Source organism: Sander lucioperca, chromosome 13, assembly GCF_008315115.2.
Source record: "Sander lucioperca isolate FBNREF2018 chromosome 13, SLUC_FBN_1.2, whole genome shotgun sequence".
Taxonomy (NCBI): Eukaryota; Metazoa; Chordata; class Actinopteri; order Perciformes; family Percidae; genus Sander; species Sander lucioperca.
In genome coordinates, this window is record NC_050185.1 from 26,754,451 (window position 1) to 26,769,450 (window position 15,000).

Below are 15,000 nucleotides of genomic sequence, written 5' to 3' on the forward strand. Positions count from 1 at the left end.
CTAGGTAAGGACTACATTTTTACTTTAAGTTTAATCAATGACATTGTTTTTCAATATATTTGTGAATTCCCTCTGGGGATGAAGTATCCGTCTATCCATAGTTGATGGCGTCTCGTCTTCTTCCAGGTGTAAGGCGGTGATTGACAGCCGAGGACAGCGAATCAGCTGCAGCCATTTTGTGGTGGAGGACGGTTTCATCGGGGCGGACTGGAAGAGGGAGGCCACGCCTACCAGGTCAGCAGCCAATCAGCTATCACCCAAAATCATTAAAGCAGCCACTTCCCTCCCTAACATACACCATCAAACTGTTCAGTGACATCATAACATCACCATCAAACTGTTTAGTGACATCATGACATCACCATCACACTGTTTAGTGACATCATAACATCTACTATCAGACTGTTTAATGACATCACCATCAAACTGTTTAATGACATCATAACATCTACAAACAGACTGTTTAGTGACATCATAACATCTACTAACAGACTGTTTAGTGACATCATAACATCTACTATCAGACTGTTTAGTGACATCATAACATCTACTATCAGACTGTTTAATGACATCATGACATCACCATCAAACTGTTTAATGACATCATAACATCTACAAACAGACTGTTTAGTGACATCATAACATCTACTAACAGACTGTTTAGTGACATCATAACATCTACTATCAGACTGTTTAGTGACATCATAACATCTACTATCAGACTGTTTAGTGACATCATAACATCTACTAACAGACTTTTTAGTGACATCATAACATCTACTATCAGACTGTTTAGTGACATCATAACATCTACTATCAGACTGTTTAGTGACATCATAACATCTACAAACAGACTGTTTAGTGACATCATAACATCTACTAACAGACTGTTTAGTGACATCATAACATCTACAAACAGACTGTTTAGTGACATCATAACATCTACTATCAGACTGTTTAGTGACATCATAACATCTACTAACAGACTTTTTAGTGACATCATAACATCACCATCAAACTGTTTAGTGACATCATAACATCCATGCAGCATAAATATGTAATATAACCTGCCTGTCTGTCTGTCTCCCTGTCTGTCTGTCTGTCTGTCTCCCTGTCTGTCTCTCTGTCTGTCTCTCTGTCTGCCTGCCTGTTCCCGTCTGTCTGCTTGTCTGTCTGCCTGCCTGTCTGTCTGTCTGTCTCCAGGTTTCTCTCCAGAGCTGTGTTGATAACTGACCGCTCCATTCTGCCCTCTGACTCAGACCAACAGGTAAATCATCTTAATACCACATCTGAATTAGTTTGTTTTTCAGGTAAACTAAGGCTGAATCTCATTTCTCATCTTACCCCTTCCCCCTACCCCTTCCCCTACCCCTTCCCCTTACCCCTTCCCCTTACCCCTTCCCCTTCCCCCTAGCCCTTACCCCTACCCCTTCGTCTTACCCCTAGCCCCTCAAAACAAGGGGTAAGGGGTAGGGGTGAAAACATACCCCTATGAGATGAGACACCGCTTGGTTACGTCATCATACATACTTAGGTCTGTTTGCAATAAATATTTGTATACACACTGCATGGTGTGTTGTATATCTGTTTCAGTTATCACTGTTTTAAATGTCACTGGTGTTCAGAAACATTTTCTTTGTTAACAAAAAGCTGTCTTTATTTTCCAAAACATAACAGGCAAAAACATTATATAAAAATTAGGTCTGTCAAAATAACGCGTTGATTTCGATTAATTAATCTGAGAAAAATTAGCGCGTTTTGGCAGGACGGTATATGTTCCTCAGGCGTCCCTGTGTGATACAGGACGGTATATGTTCCTCAGGCGTCCCTGTGTGATACAGGACGGTATATGTTCCTCAGGCGTCCCTGTGTGATACAGGACGGTATATGTTCCTCAGGCGTCCCTGTGTGATACAGGACGGTATATGTTCCCCAGGCGTCCCTGTTTGATACAGGACGGTATATGTTCCTCAGGCGTCCCTGTGTGATACAGGACGGTATATGTTCCTCAGGCGTCCCTGTTTGATACAGGACGGTATATGTTCCTCAGGCCTCCCTGTGTTATACAGGACGGTATATGTTCCTCAGGCCTCCCTGTGTGATACAGGACGGTATATGTTCCTCAGGCGTCCCTGTGTGATACAGGACGGTATATGTTCCTCAGGCGTCCCTGTGTGATACAGGAAGGTACATGTTCCTCAGGCGTCCCTGTGTGATACAGGAAGGTACATGTTCCTCAGGCGTCCCTGTGTGATACAGGAAGGTACATGTTCCTCAGGCGTCCCTGTGTGATACAGGAAGGTACATGTTCCTCAGGCGTCCCTGTGTGATACAGGACGGTATATGTAAAGCACGTATCGATGTCTCCAAAGCAAGTAGTGTTATACACTGATATCAAACGAAATTCGCTGCTTATGGAGTTTAGTTAACACTGTAGACATGCATGGAGTCCATTCAAGGCAAAATGCAGGACTGTTGTGCAAATAAGCAATGTAACGTTAGCGTTAGCATAACAAGCTAGCGATTTAAAAAAAAATGTTTAAATCAATTCTTTAAGCCGAAAATACTTACATTTATGGGTCTCTCTGGTCGACCTGGCAGCCATGTTCCTTGTTGTGCAGTGTATTCTGGGTACCCCTTGCTTTCAAGTAAGCTTGCGTCCTTGCTTGGGTCTAAAGGGTATCTAGCCCTTCCCCTTAGCCCCACCCCTCAATCAAAATGAGTTTTGGGACATCACTTACTCTCACGTGAACGCGCAAAACTAAGGGGAAGGGGTAAAACAGAGAAATGAGACACAGCCTTAACCTTCAGTTACCTCCCAGTGCTGTGAGTTAGTTGAGGGTCTAATGGAGACATTAATCAGACTCGTAAGGTTAGAGGGTCACTGTGTCCTTCAGCCCAATGCATTGTGGGATTTTAATGAAAATCAGAAGTAACAAAAAAGAAAAAGATCCTAAAGAAAGTCAGAGACCAACTTTCAAATAAAGGTAAGAGACTCAATTACTGAAGAAAATCCCCAAATTCATCAGTTTGAACATGCACGCATGCACACGCACGCACGCACGCACGCGCACACACACACACACACACACACACACACACACACACACACACACACACACACACACTCCTCACTAATTAGGTGAGGTTAAATATTGAAGTATTGAATTAAGTTTGGTCAGAGAATTATGTTTCATAGATCTTCTACTGTGTGTGTGTGTGTGTGTGTGTGTGTGTGTGTGTGTGTGTGTGTGTGTGTGTGTGTGTGTGTTAGCCTGCAGTGTTCAGTAATAAGATGAAACTTATCTGGTTTCTCATTAAGTTTCAGTAAGTCTCACTCACTCTTTCTGTCTGTCTGACTGTCTGTCTGTCTGTGTGTCTGGTGTCAGGTCTCCATGGTAACGGTTCCTCCAATAGCAGCAGGATGTCCGGCAGTGAAGATGGTGGAGCTCTGTCCGTCCACGATGACCTGCATGCCGGGAACATGTGAGTCCCTGAACTCATCTCATTGAGTATTTGAAGCTCTTTAAGGTGCTCATAAACACACACACATATATATATATATATATATATATATATATATATATATATATATATATATATATATATATATATATATATATATATATATGTGAACTCCTTTTCCAGTGCCAACATGTACGCAAGATAAACAACATGGAACAAAATAAGTAGCGCAAATAAAAAAACAATAGGGCGGTAAGGTTTGAGACGCTATATACATATACACAACAAAAATATATATGGTTTTATATACAGTGTGATATGCATGTGGGTTATTGCACATTATTTGAATATTGCCCAATTGTCATGAGCCGGGGGATTTGAGGACCCAAAAAGCAGAGATCAGGCGGAAGTTTCGTTGCTTGACGATTTATTAACAGAAAAACCCGAGAAAATACAAAAAGGGATCCAAAAATGCCAAAAAAATGCAAAAACAAACGACACAAGGAGTACAAACTGAGGCAAGCAAAAACCAAGTCCAGAATGAATATCAAACAAAAGAACAGGATATCCAAAAAGCGGGAACACAGAGACCGGAGGGAAGATACTACACACAGACACACAGACTGAAATACACTAACAGACACAAAACGATCTGACAAGAGACAAAGGGAACACAGAGGTTAAATACATGATGTAATGAGCAAATGAGGGACAGGTGATACAGCAGGTGAAACACATCAGGGCGGGTCAGGACAATCAGACAGGCGGGAAAACACAGGAAGCAAAACTAGACAAGACAGAAAACAGACTATCAAAATAAAACAGGAAACAGAAATATACCCAATGCACCGAATACTACACAGTCAAAACAGGATAAACCGAAACATAAACAATCCTCATGATTATATTGAATGATACAAAGACAATATACAAAACAGGCAACAGAAACATCCACAACCACAACATTACCCCCTCCTCAAGGGACGGATCCCAGACGTCCCAAAAAACAAAAAGTCAACCCAGGGAGGGCGGAGAGAGTCTGGGGGAGGGGTTGGAAACTGAGGGCCGTGAACTCGGGGAACGAGGAAGTGAGGACAGTGGGCACTAGGGCACTGGGAACAGGGGACTGAGCTGCTTAGACCAGCAGGACGTAGCAGGACGTAGCAGGGTGTAGCAGGACGTAGCAGGGTGTAGCAGGACATAGCAGGGTGTAGCAGGACGTAGCAGGATGTAGCAGGACGTAGCAGGGTGTAGCAGGACATAGCAGGGTGTAGCAGGATGTAGCAGGATGTAGCAGGACGTAGCAGGGTGTAGCAGGATGTATGATTTTTAAGTAATTAATTTGCATTTTATTGCATGACATAAGTATTTGATATATCAGAAAAGCAGAACTTAATATTTGGTACAGAAACTTTTGTTTGCAATTCCAGAGATCATACGTTTCCTGTAGTTCTTGACCACGATTTTGGCCCACTCCTCCATACAGACCTTCTCCAGATCCTTCAGGTTTCGGGGCTGTCGCTGGGCAACACGGACTTTCAGCTCCCTCCAAAGACATTCTATTGGGTTCAGGTCTGGAGACTGGCTAGGCCACTCCAGGACCTGGAGATGCTTCTTACGGAGCCACTCCTTAGTTGCCCTGGCTGTGCGTTTCGGGTCGTTGTCATGCTGGAAGACCCAGCCACGACCCATCTTCAATGCTCTTACTGAAGGAAGGAGGTTGTTGGCCAAGATGTGGCGATACATGGCCCCATCTATCCTCCCCTCAATACGGTGCAGTCGTCCTGTCCCCTTTGCAGAAAAGCATCCCCAAAGAATGATGTTTCCACCTCCATGCTTCACGGTTGGGATGGTGTTCTTGGGGTTGTACTCATCCTTCTTCTTCCTCCAAACACGGCGAGTGGAGTTTAGACCAAAAAGCTCTATTTTTGTCTCATCAGACCACATGACCTTCTCCCATTCCTCCTCTGGATCATCCAGATGGTCATTGGCAAACTTCAGACAGGCCTGGACGTGCGCTGGCTTGAGCAGGGGGGCCTTGTGTGCGCTGCAGGATTTTAATCCATGACGGCGTAGTGTGTTACTAATGGTTTTCTTTGAGACTGTGGTCCCAGCTCTCTTCAGGTCATTGACCAGGTCCTGCCGTGTAGTTCTGGGCTGATCCCTCACCTTCCTCATGATCATTGATGCCCCACGAGGTGAGATCTTGCATGGAGCCCCAGACCGAGGGAGATTGACCGTCATCTTGAACTTCCATTTTCTAATAATTGCGCCAACAGTTGTTGCCTTCTCACCAAGCTGCTTGCCTATTGTCCTGTAGCCCATCCCAGCCTTGTGCAGGTCTACAATTTTATCCCTGAAGTCCTTACACAGCTCTCTGGTCTTGGCCATTGTGGAGAGGTTGGAGTCTGTTTGATTGAGTGTGTGGACAGGTGTCTTTTATACAGGTAACAAGTTCAAACAAGTGCAGTTAATACAGGTAATGAGTGGAGAACAGGAGGGCTTCTTAAAGAACAACTAACAGGTCTTTGAGAGCCGGAATTCTTACTGGTTGGTAGGTGATCAAATACTTATGTCATGCAATCAAATGCAAATTAATTATTTAAAATCATACAATGTGATTTTCTGGATTTTTGTTTTAGATTCCGTCTCTCACAGTTGAAGTGTACCTACAGTGTTTCCCGCAGCACTTTCCAGTTTAGGCGGTCCGCCTTAACAACACGCGCCTGCCGCCTTAATTAAGTCTTCAAAAACAAATTAAGTTACTCTGTCCTGTTTGAGTGCCTGTAATGTACAAGTCGCATCAACACAGTCACAGGAAAACAAGGTAACGGCGAGTTGTCAAGATACCACCAATCACAACGGAAAGAGCATTTGCTGCGGGTGAGTGTAACGGTTGTTTATTCACATTTAAAGGGATAAATCGTGTCAGAGTTTGTCAACAAATGTGCGGGCAGTTGGGGCATGCCCGGGCAGAGACGGGGTGATGGAGTTACCGGAGTGTTGGCATACGGCAGGCAGAGAGCATTTCTATATGTTTCTCTGTCCTGTTCTTCACATCAGTGAGGCTAGCCTCAAGTGAATACATGAGGAAGTGACTGGAACTATCATCACCTCTCACGGTGGATTCTCAACGTCCCGGCTGCTGCCCGGTCTTTGAGACACAGCTGTTGTCTGGTTGTTTTAATCACTACACGCGGTTCACAACACACGGTTAGTTAGCGTAGTTAACACTACACACAGTGAAATTACGTGTCCTGTTTTTATTTCACGCATAGTATCTGCTTTGAGTGAGTGAATCTATTATTCTCTCTTATAGCTAGCTAGCTACACTCAATCATAACATGATGTCGTAACTTTCACCACTGCTCATTTCATAAAGGGCCCCGGCAACAAAACATGTCTTTGTTTACGTTGTATAATGTGCTGTTGGATTGCATTTGATTTTGCCATTTTGTATGCGATCTGACACGATTCTACGAAAAGGAAAGAATAGCTCGCTAGTGCGCTAACGTTAGCTACGCTAGCTAACACCGGCAGTCAGAAACAAACATCTATGATCCAATGTCTTTTTTGATAATCTACACGTTTTCTTGCCATGGCCTTTCTAAAATAAGACGTGACAAAATATACTATAATCCGTTCAAGGAGTTGATAAGCAGACAGCAAAGCTAGCCAGTTGGGAATTTGTAGCTAATGTTACGTCCCTGCCGGAGCTGTGTACTAATTTAGCGATGTTTAGCTAACATAGCGTTAGCAATATATCTTATCTAGAATACAGGACCGGCAGGGCAGAGGGAAGTGTCAGGGAGCAGAGTATAGGCTTGTCTCTCTTTGGTTTGTGCATCCAGTTGAACAACTATCTGATATTTTAGGCTACCGTGTGGTAAAAGCTGAGTCGACTCATTCATGGACAGTGGAGGGCAGCTTTTTTTTGCCCTTCAGGTGGGTGTTCCCATAGTGCTGTGACGTCACATTAAAACTATCAATTAAGAGCTGGTGCAAGGCAAACCTGAATCAGTTCTATAAGGGTTGGTAGATAAATTTGTCGACTATGAAGAGAAACAGAGAAGAGAAGGGGTGCTGTGTCTGTAGCTATACACCCTCCCCCGCTGGTCTAGGCAAACGCTGCAACTCCTCACTCCCTAACTAAAAGCTTTATCGAAGGGAGAGTTTTAAGTTTACTCTTAAATGTGGTGATGGTGTCTTCTCCCCGAATCCAGACTGGGAGGTGGTTCCACAGGAGAGGAGCCTGGTAGCTGAAGGCTCTGGCTCCTGAACCCAGACTGAGAGCTGGTTCCACAGGAGAGGAGCCTGGTAGCTGAAGGCTCTGGCTCCTAAACCCAGACTGGGAGCTGGTTCCACAGGAGAGGATCCTGATAGCTGAAGGCTCTGGCTCCCATTCTACTTTTAGAGACTCTAGGAACCATAAGTAACTCTGCATTCTGGGAGAGTGGTGCTCTAGTTGGACAATAAGGTACTAAGAGGTCCTCAAGATATGAAGGAGCTTGACCATTTAGAGCTTTATAGGTCAGGAGAAGGATTTTAAATTCAATCCTGGATTTTACAGGAAGCCAATGCAGAGAAGCTAATACAGGAGAAATATGATCTCTTTTCTTAGTTCTTGTCAGAACATGTGCTGCAACATTCTGGATCAGCTGGAGAGTCCTAAGGGAGTTATTTGAGCAACCTGATAATAAGGAATTACAGTAGTCCAGCCTGGAAGTAACAAATGTATGGACTAGTTTTTCAGCATCGTGTTGACAGGATGGGCCTGATTGTGGCAATGTTGCGAAGATAGATAGATAGATAGATAGATAGATAGATAGATAGATAGATTTTTATTGATCCCAAAAAAATGGGAAATTTAAAGTGTTGCAGCAGCAAAACAGACACAGCACACATACAGAATATACATGAAATACTAGGATACAATGTACATGAAATAATAATAGGATAGAATACAAAAACAAATATTTAAAATATATACAAGTTGGGAATAAAATGAAAATGTACAACTGATTATTGCTTATTAATAAATATGTAGATACGCCTATTGTGCAAGGTGCACTTAGTGCAGTTGTGATTTCTATGGGTCTTATCTAACACTCCGTGAAGAAGTGTTAAATAGTTTGATTGCCCGGTATAGGAATGATTTCCTGTAGCGGTCCGTGGGACATCGAAGCTGTCGGAGCCTCTTAGAGAAGGTGCTCCTCTGTTGGACCAGTGTGGGGGGGTGGAGAGGGTGGTCGGGGTTATCCATGATAGATAACAGTTTGTTCAGTGACCTCCTCTCCACCACAGCTTCACATGTCTCCTGTTTGCAGACAATAACGGAGCCAGCCTTCCTGATCAGTTTGTTCAGTCTGTTTGTGAAGGTAAAAAAGGCTGTTCTTGAGGTTTGTTTTAAGTGGGCGTTAAAGGAGTAGTTATGTGTATTATTATAATAGCATAACATGAAATCAAAAGACCTGAGTATTTTCTGAAGAAAACAACTGAAACTCTCTGTTAATCATTTGTTTTATACACAGAAAGGATTAACCTTTACTCAATCACTTATGCCAACTGACCAACTGTCTACCATCAGGTCAAATTCCATTCACTAACTTTACCACATAAGGTCATCAGCCTCCCTGACCAAACTGGTCGCCCCCTCATTTCCTGAAATCAGCCTGACTGAATAACAGGAAAGACTTTCATGTAGTTAATAATTATCCTAACATTATGAGACCACAATTTCAACATAAAAAGATTATATAAAGCCGCATCCTGACGGGAAAAAAAAGTCATAATACAACAGAATGAAGATCTCTGTGAGTTTTACGCTGTGGCTGCTGCTCGGCGCCGTCTTCGCAGAAGTAAGTACCGATTCCTCTCAAGACATCTTCGTTGCGCTGAGAGAGATGACCGCCTCGTTGGTTCAACTGAAGGCGGACATGACGCTGCAGACTCAAGGTACAGTAATGGTCTCTTTTACATCATGTCATAGCAGTTTAGAAATGTCCAAAAGGAGAGAAATAACTATTTTTCTATGCATTGGAGCAAAGTAGGGCTGCAAATAGCTACAGAATATTTTCATTGTGGATTAATGTGTGGATTATCATCTGGATGAATGTATTATTTGTTTACTCTCTAAATGGTGAAAAATGTGGATCAGTGTTTCCCAAAAAGCCCAAGATGACGTCCTCAAATATCTTGTTTTGTCCACCACTCAAAGATATTCAGTTTCCTGTCACAGAGGAGAGAATAAACTAGAAAATATTTACATTTAACAAGCTGACCTCACACAAGTTTACCTGTTTTTACAAAAAAAAATACTCAAACTGATTAATACATTATCATAGATTATAATCCATTAATCTTTTCAGCTCTAGAGCAATGTCTAAATAAACGGTCTCTGTTTTTGCAGGTCAAGCACAGCTGAAGACTGAAATGGACATCCTGAAGCAACAACAGCTAGGTATTGTTCTCTGATCATTTTTCTTACTGCCGGCTGCTTCTGCTGCCGAGAGATTTACATTTATTTTTACATTTACATTTATTAACTAAATTAAATAATGGTGGCCAAACACTTTCAACTTCTGATACATTTATAAGAAATCTACACACACAAATAGACAAAGTTTAGTAAAATAAAAGTTTTCTTTCCACTCATCTAACCCTAACCCTGAATGAACAGTGGTACTGAAGGACAAAACACAACATTTCACAAATGTCTCTCTCTCTCTCTCTCTCTCTCTCTCTCTCTCTCTCTCTCTCTCTCTCTGTCTGTCTCTCAGTCCGACAGGTTGCATTCTCAGCCGGTCTGCTGGCTGTAGGCCAAGTAGCAACTATTGGACCCTTTCCCACAAACACCCCTCTGATCTTCAAACACGTCCCCACCAACATTGGAAATGCCTACAACTCAAACACAGGTAGCTCTGATATTCTAACAATACATTTTCGGGATGCACCAATATATACAATGAACACATGGATGAACATTTGAGTAATTCAATTTGGCCGATATCAACATATTGGCTGATTACCAATATTTAGTGATGTTAATATGGTCTGTATGAATCATGTTTCTATGATACGTTGTACGCACCGAAAAACAAGGGTAAACACTGAATTTGTAAGAGTAATGTATTTTGTTTTTGCAAAACATTATGTAAATAAACTGTTTATTTCAACCAAACCAGATTGTTGGAACAGTAGAAAGATGAACGAAGACTCTTAAAGGGATATTTCAGAGTTGGAAAGATGAATATATCTTTAAATTGGGTCACTTATGTAGTAGAAATGTGAACTTTTTTAGAAATTGGTGCCTTCTAGGCCGAGAAAAGCCAGAAAATGTGTTTTTGGCTCATGTGGCTGAAAGACACCAAATCCCAGAATGCACTTGCTTCGCTGCTTTATAGTCTACTCCCAAGCCACGCCTACCGTTTACAGACAGACAGACAGTGAGACAGACAGTGAGACAGACAGACAGACAGACAGTCATCTCAACTCAAGTGTGTTTTATTGTAATTTTGAACCATATACACGAAACGTTTCACCGTGGCTCAAGTGGTGTTACACATTTAAAATATATAAAAACATTATATAAAAACGACATAGGAAACAGGCTACGTTTAGTGTACACCAATTATAGGCTCCGTAAATTTCAGCTAACACATAGTAGCATTAGCACTTGGTGGGCTGTAAACACAGAGTATAAACAGCCGTGAATTAGCGTGTAATGTAGAATGGTCGGCATTTAACATTCACAAACTCCACCAGCAGTTAGCAGTTAGTTGGGTACAAGCGGCCCATTTCTGCACCAGTCCGTGTTAACACAGCCCACCTCCACGAGTCTTACCCGGCGACAGAGCAGCAGGCCTGGTAGCTGGATAGTCCGGTACACTGCTGTTCAGCCATGTTTCCACAACAACAAAAACACAGCAGTCTCTGAACTCGCGTTGGGAGTTTCCTTGAAGTTGGATGTAGTCCAGTTTGTTGTCTAATGAGTGGACACTTCAAGACGCTCGTTTTGCTTCGGCAATTTTTGGGTAAAGACGACAGTCCAACCCTCTATGGGTGGGTTGAAAACATGCAGAAGTAGCTCCTACTACTGGCTGTAGTCCATTGCCTCTGCGCAAAAAATCTTCCGATGACGCAAAAATCGTCGTTTTCCGTCATCGGAAGATTTTATCCAGACCCACAATCCAGAGATCTCTGGTCTCAAGGGGACATGAGGGAGGGAAGCACGGTCATTCAAAAATACTGCCGTGTTTCTGCTGATACAAAGATTAATGCTAAATCGGTGAAGTATCCCTTTTACTAAAAGGTCTACCTCTGTAGGGATCCTTTCCATAATAACATTTGTCCTGTAGGCATAAGAGCAGTTTGACATTCGAGCCAGAGGGGGCAAAAAAAACAAAAACTCATTGTAGCAGCAATGAGACCTGGCTACCACTTGCACGAGCACATATGGACAAAACAGACTTGCTAAATAAACACATATGTTTATTTGTAAAGCAGATTATAAATTACATTGTAACAATTTAACAACTCGCCCTTATGAAATCCAATCACAGCACGTCTGTCTGGGAACGTAATAGACAGACGGTGGCGTGATGCCCCGACACTTAAATTCAACTAAAATGTAACAGTGACCAATCAGTGTTAGACCTCCAGTCTGTTGAGATGATCTCCAAATGCAGAAACCAAGAGCAGTCACACCATAAAACGTTAAGACACATTAAGAAAAAAGATCCGCATTTTACCGTAATCCAATGACACGAAAAAAAAGTAATCCACAGCGATCAGTAGATCCACCTCGCCGTTTAAACAATATGGAATAAAATGTATAAAAGTCCAAATCTACACAAAACACGCAATCAATTAATCAGCTGACAGCAAATGTATATATACATGGCATTTAGGAAACCTTTATTACAACGTTGGCACGGTAAGATGTCCAGATAGTGCTCCCTCCCCCACAAACTGTGTGTATGCCTGTAGGGTTACATTACAGCTTGGTTCTGGTTTAATACTGGACCAGTTTCAGAGATGTGATATATTGTGTATCCCTAATACATTTCACTTCATTTTCCATTTAAAAACATCCAACAGGTGTGTTCACTGCCCCGGTGAGAGGAGCGTACCACTTTGAGTGGTGGATCGGTGCAGTTGGAGACGGCAGACACTCTGTACTTGCTGTGTTGGTCAAGAACTCAGAGGGTGTTTTCACGGCATACGAGAGTCAGACAGCCGGTTATATGAGTGCTTCTAATGGCGTTACGCTGCTGCTGGAGGTGGGAGACACCGTGTTTGTGCGTCTGTGGGCTGGCCATAGGGTGTATGACGATGGAGGTCACCGCACCACCTTCAGTGGTCATCTGCTGTTCCCCATGTAAGACAGAAACAGCAGCTCTGTGATAATCACACAGGGTTTTGTTGTCTTAAACAAGTCAAATTTTAAAGTGATTAATGTTTCTGATTCTCTCTTGTTTCTGTCATTTTAATCAAATAATAAACATATATCATTTCAATTACATCTGTGAGTGTTTCTTTATTAGGGGTCCAAGCCCGAGTCTGCAAGAACCGGCGGTAGCAAAGCTACGCCGTTCGCACAGCAGGGCTGTGGAACCCTATTGTTTTTCTACTGATTTTTCTTCTTCTTCTTCTTCTCCGCCTAAAACTCCGACTGCAGCCTAAACCGTACATGGTGGGAGGTTGCCGTTTTCAGGACTGGTCCCAAACTCCGCAAGGACCTCAGGTGCAAAATTTGACCCACTTCCACCACTAGGTGGCGCTATAGCAGAAAAAAATGCGTTTGGCCCTATAACTCCCACACCATACACCAGACATCTAAAAACCATACATCCACGCGTTCCCTGGATCCAACTGAATCACGTGATATAGGCCACGCCCATTTCCGCCTAGACTTTTATGCGTGAAAAATCGCAATTTATCAAAAACCTACTTTTTCGATCTCCTCCTAGACCGTGCGACCGATCTGCACGAAACTTGGACCGTAGCATCTCCAGACCGACCTGACAAAAAGTTAATAAAAATATTTTTTATAGGGTAAAAATTGCGCATATTATGCACAAACACATTTGTGTAGCTAACTATTAAAACACCAACTTTGCCATATCTCAGGCAAAATAAATGCTATCAACGCCAATCTTTAGATTCTTGTTTGCCATGACCCTCTGGAGGTCCCCCACGCATTTTATGAAAATTGGTCACTAGGGGGCGCTACAAGTACAAAAAGTTTATTTCTCATGAACCACTCATCCGATTTTTACAGAATTTGATGGGTACCATCTAGGGTCACTCCTGAGGCCATCTCTAGAGTGGGGTACTGAGGGGTCAAAGAGGGCGTGGCCTATGGGACCCACGTCTAAATTTACTACTTACACTAACGTGAACAACTTTTTACAGGGTAGATAGACAATGGGTCATGGACACTTGAGTGGTCCATGACCCATTGTCTATGCTATGTTCTATGTTCTGCTGTTTTATGTTCCTTGAATCAAGCTGAATCACATGATATAGGCCACGCCCATTTTTGCTTAAAATCTTTTTCGCAATATCGCGCAATGCGCAAAACCAACTTTTTCGAACTCGTCCTAGGCTGTGCGACGGATCAGCTCGAAACCTGGTAGGTAGCATCTCCAGATGGACCTGACCAAAAGTTACTCAAAGAATTTTGCTACGTTAAAGTACGCGCATTTGACAGCAATGTTTATTTGTTTTGGCCAATAACTCAATGCATTTTAATGGGACATTTGCAATTGCAATATCTCTGCCACAGTAAATGCAATCAACACGAATCTTGTGCTGCTAGTTCGGCATGCCGCTCAGAGGCTCTTAGGGGGCTCTAGGCAAGGCAAGGCAGCTTTATTTGTATAGCACATTTCAGCAACAGGGCAATTCAAAGTGCTTTACATGAAAACAGATTAAAAAATTTAAAACAGATAAAATACAAGAATAAAAGTTACAGTGCAGTATAAGAAATGAAACATTGAAGAGCAATTAAAACAGTTAAATATATAAAAGCAGATAAAATAGGAATTTCTCTTTATATGCTTATATAGATTGTCATACAGTGTCAACAATGCAACTTCAGTATAAGAAATGAAGTTATTTAAAGAAAGGCAACATCAAAAAGATAGGTCTTCAGCCTTGAAGACACCTCTATAATCAACGTAGACGAGTTTTGGCACTTTTACTCAATGTTAATGGGATATTTGCAATGGAAATGTACCACAGACCTTGCAGCTCACACTTCTCAATATTTATTGATGTTTGCCTCCTGCCGTTAGGTTTTGGTTTTTGCTTTTGCTTGCTCCTTTGGTTTTTTACAATAAACAAACTTCTTAACCCACTTGACAAAGTTTCTACAACCTTCACAGTGGACAAATGCAACTCTTTTCTCTCACTTTTTCAATCCAAAATCAACACCATTCATAGGCACCGATACTGTGCAATTAAACATTGCAGTTGGTGCTAAGTGGAGATTCTGTCATAGTGTGATTGGTTATGTCGGTGGCATTGATT

General features: G+C 42.3%; 3 protein-coding genes across 8 annotated transcripts in view; 2 read left to right on the top strand and 1 right to left on the bottom strand.

Annotated features, from left to right (window-relative positions):
• The window catches only part of LOC116063573 (complement C1q-like protein 2), a 417,866-nt gene that overhangs the window by 77,947 nt on the left and 324,919 nt on the right, over positions 1-15,000 (bottom strand). The window lies entirely within an intron of this gene.
• Positions 1-15,000, top strand: part of chm (CHM Rab escort protein) — a 45,862-nt gene that overhangs the window by 23,651 nt on the left and 7,211 nt on the right. For all 4 annotated transcript variants that reach the window (XM_031279643.2, XM_031279645.2, XM_031279644.2 and 1 more), the window contains exons 12-14: positions 127-234; positions 1,204-1,267; positions 3,390-3,486. In XM_031279643.2, the coding sequence (XP_031135503.1) occupies positions 127-234; positions 1,204-1,267; positions 3,390-3,486 (269 nt within the window). The remainder of the gene's footprint in view (positions 1-126; positions 235-1,203; positions 1,268-3,389; positions 3,487-15,000) is intronic.
• LOC116036155 (complement C1q-like protein 4) lies at positions 9,072-12,986 on the top strand. Of its 3 annotated transcripts, XM_031279646.2 has the most exons (5): positions 9,072-9,160; positions 9,215-9,420; positions 9,875-9,925; positions 10,245-10,379; positions 12,565-12,986. In XM_031279646.2, the coding sequence occupies exons 2-5, from the start codon at positions 9,267-9,269 to the stop codon at positions 12,846-12,848; spliced, it is 624 nt and encodes a 207-aa protein (XP_031135506.1). In that variant the 5' UTR covers positions 9,072-9,160; positions 9,215-9,266; the 3' UTR covers positions 12,849-12,986. The 3 variants fall into 3 exon arrangements, with proteins under 3 accessions (XP_031135506.1, XP_031135507.1, XP_035846752.1); XM_031279647.2 differs by having other exon boundaries at positions 9,079-9,405; positions 9,869-9,925; XM_035990859.1 differs by having other exon boundaries at positions 9,080-9,334; positions 9,870-9,925.

Bases quoted from the DNA above. Each gene is read 5' to 3' on its own strand.
- LOC116036155 (XM_031279646.2), top strand. From the start codon at position 9,267: ATGAAGATCTCTGTGAGTTTTACGCTGTGGCTGCTGCTCGGCGCCGTC. The intron at 9,421-9,874 runs GTACAGTAATGG...CTGTTTTTGCAG, and splicing joins CATGACGCTGCAGACTCAAG to GTCAAGCACAGCTGAAGACT. The intron at 9,926-10,244 runs GTATTGTTCTCT...TCTGTCTCTCAG, and splicing joins CCTGAAGCAACAACAGCTAG to TCCGACAGGTTGCATTCTCA.